The sequence below is a fragment of the Diachasma alloeum genome, unplaced genomic scaffold (assembly GCF_001412515.2).
Source record: "Diachasma alloeum isolate Michigan unplaced genomic scaffold, Dall2.0 Dall_scaffold_00290, whole genome shotgun sequence".
Classification (NCBI taxonomy): domain Eukaryota; kingdom Metazoa; phylum Arthropoda; class Insecta; order Hymenoptera; family Braconidae; genus Diachasma; species Diachasma alloeum.
In genome coordinates, this window is record NW_021680429.1 from 8,573 (window position 1) to 11,598 (window position 3,026).

The following is a 3,026-nucleotide window of genomic DNA, read 5'->3' on the forward strand; positions in this document are numbered from 1 at the left end:
ATGAGCATGAAAATGACGGAATTATTGCGGTGAGCTTCTTTAGAATGTGGGCGTTGAGTTGCAGTTGATGAGTCCCACTGTTCGATTGTAGAGTGACGGAAACTATTCCTCTGGTGTATCCTGAATTAATTCCACCAATTCCCACTAGCTCCACTGTTGATGCTCTTCTCTGTAAATGCAGTTAATTAACTAATTGTTCGGAGATAAACGATACTTCTGAACCCTGGTCGATGAGTGCTCTGGCTTTTGTCGTGAATCCTCTCGGTGATATTACTTTCACTCATGCTGTTGCCAACAGCACTGACTATTGATCTGCTTCTCCTTGGTGAGTTTCGTGGTTGATGTTCTCTGCTTTCTCATTGATCATTTTGTTGTTGAAGTTCACTGCTACTGGTGGGAATGTACTGGATTCTAATGTTGAGGAATGATCAATGAGATGGTGAGTGTGCTATTGCGATTGAATTCATTCACTCACTGTTCCCGTGATCCTCTTGCTGCCTGGATGTGCCAGTAGTCTGGACGGGTTCAGCTTGAGTGCGTCGGGCTGGAGGCGGGTTCATCGTCCATGAACTCCCTCCATGGATAAGAGTGTGGTGAAATCTGCTACATTTGTGGCACTTCTTGTCCGACGTGCACTTGGCCTTCGTGTGTGGCCCCAACCAGTTCAAGCACAGCCCCTTGTTGATAACGACGTCGTTTCTCTTCGCTGGGGTGAGCTCGATGAACTTCTGGCAGGATGCGATAAATTGCTTGTCCTGACAGTAGGCACAGCAGTTCCTTGGAAGTTGTCGTTCTGGCTCCTTAATTTCCTGCTGGTGAGTTGCTGCTGCATAGGTGCTCCTTTTCTTTGTTGGAGCTGACTTCTTCGTGGCTGCGTTGATTTCCTTTGATGATAGCAGCTTGGCACCTGCGTTGATCCCTCTGCCGTAGGCCTCGATGAATGCCACGAACTCCTTAAGGCTCGGGAAATCCTTTGAGTCTCCCAGCTTTAGTTCCCACTGCTTGAGTGTCTCTGCATCAAAAGATCTACTAAGTAAATGGGCTNTTGCTTGTCCTGACAGTAGGCACAGCAGTTCCTTGGAAGTTGTCGTTCTGGCTCCTTAATTTCCTGCTGGTGAGTTGCTGCTGCATAGGTGCTCCTTTTCTTTGTTGGAGCTGACTTCTTCGTGGCTGCGTTGATTTCCTTTGATGATAGCAGCTTGGCACCTGCGTTGATCCCTCTGCCGTAGGCCTCGATGAATGCCACGAACTCCTTAAGGCTCGGGAAATCCTTTGAGTCTCCCAGCTTTAGTTCCCACTGCTTGAGTGTCTCTGCATCAAAAGATCTACTAAGTAAATGGGCTATCAGCTGTTGAGCCATGCTGTCTGTCGTTAGCCCCGTCACGTCTTGTAATTGATCGAGGGTCTCCAATGCTGCTGCTCCGTTGGCGCTGAGGTTCTCTTCTGTTGCTTGGGTGATTTTCGGCAGCGTCAGGATTCTGTTGAATAGCGACAGAGCGACGAGTCTAGGGTCCTCGTACTTCCTGGTGAGTTTCTGCCAAGCCTTTTCGTAGTTTTCATCCTTGGCCTGAAAGGTAGAGAGGAGAGCTGCTGTAGGACCTCTCAGGCATCCCTTAAGTCTCACCAATTTCTGTACTGGTGGAATTGACGTGACATTTCCCACCAGTGACAAGAAAAGGTCACTGAACGCCTTCCATTCCTCCGGTTTCCCATCGAATGGCTTGATGTCAAGACGCTTCAGCTGATTTGCCTGACTTTGATCTGTTGAGCTGCTAATTGAATCCTTCTTCCTTGCCAGTTGACCCTTCAGCCGAGCAATGAGCATCAGGGCTTGTCGTCTTGTCCTGGTAGCTCGTTCATGGATCATTTCGTTCACATACTCGTGATCAGGGGAAAGAAACTCGGCTAGATTGGCATAAATTTGAAAATACTCACTCCATTCTGCCTCAATTATCCCCTTGTGCCCGTCTAGTTCTTCTAGGGTNACTTTGATCTGTTGAGCTGCTAATTGAATCCTTCTTCCTTGCCAGTTGACCCTTCAGCCGAGCAATGAGCATCAGGGCTTGTCGTCTTGTCCTGGTAGCTCGTTCATGGATCATTTCGTTCACATACTCGTGATCAGGGGAAAGAAACTCGGCTAGATTGGCATAAATTTGAAAATACTCACTCCATTCTGCCTCAATTATCCCCTTGTGCCCGTCTAGTTCTTCTAGGGTGAGGTCCTCTTCGGTTTCAGCGTCCTGCGGGAGGTCATGATATATCTCCATCAGAGTCTCTACTTTGAACGTTAGTAGTCTTAATTGACCTTCCTGTTGCATGGTGAGTGCTGTTCTTGAAGCTGCAGGCGTTGATTTTTGTTGAGCGGGCTCCTTTGATCCTGACGCTCCACTTGGGTTGTTGGTTTCCTCAGGAGTGATGATTGGCTTCGTTGTAACTGTCTCATTTCTTGTTGGCAGTTTCTCTTCTTGTGAGACTTGCTCGCTTTCCTCACTTTCGCTCACTGGGTGTTGATTTTCTTCTTTGGGTTCATTGACCTTAGTGTCGTCTGCCATGGTGATTATCTGTGCTAAATTGACGGTTTAGGTGAGTTATCGGCTGTTGAATTGGGTGAGTTACCGACCGCTGAGTTGGGTGAGTTATCGACCGCCGAGTTGGGTGAGTTACTGACCGCCGAGTTAGGTGAGTTACCGACCGCCGAGTTAGGTCAGTCGCCTGTTGCGTGGCGCACGTGGCCAACCGTTGGTGGGCTTCGGCGTCACTCGTCACTCCCGAACCTTGCCGAATTCCGACACTGTCACTCTCACTTTGTCCTTTGTTACCCCGACGCCCTTGCGGGTGTAAACAAGTCGAATGTTCTGGAAGTTTCCGTTGACTTGCCCGTGTGAACCCCGAATGTTTTTTCGACACGAGGCGTCCCTTAAATTTTCACNGAACCTTGCCGAATTCCGACACTGTCACTCTCACTTTGTCCTTTGTTACCCCGACGCCCTTGCGGGTGTAAACAAGTCGAATGTTCTGGAAGTTTC

The 3,026-nt window shown here is 48.7% G+C and overlaps 1 protein-coding gene across 1 annotated transcript in view; it reads right to left on the minus strand.

The window, feature by feature from the left end:
• The window catches only part of LOC107039040, a 3,047-nt gene extending 1,180 nt beyond the window's left edge, over positions 1–1,867 (minus strand). Inside the window, exons 1-2 of the mRNA XM_015258478.1 lie at positions 1,031–1,867; positions 476–953 (exon numbers count right to left, since the gene is read on the minus strand). Of these exons, the coding sequence (XP_015113964.1) occupies positions 476–953; positions 1,031–1,867 (1,315 nt within the window). The remainder of the gene's footprint in view (positions 1–475; positions 954–1,030) is intronic.
• Between the last annotated feature and the right edge of the window lie 1,159 nt (positions 1,868–3,026).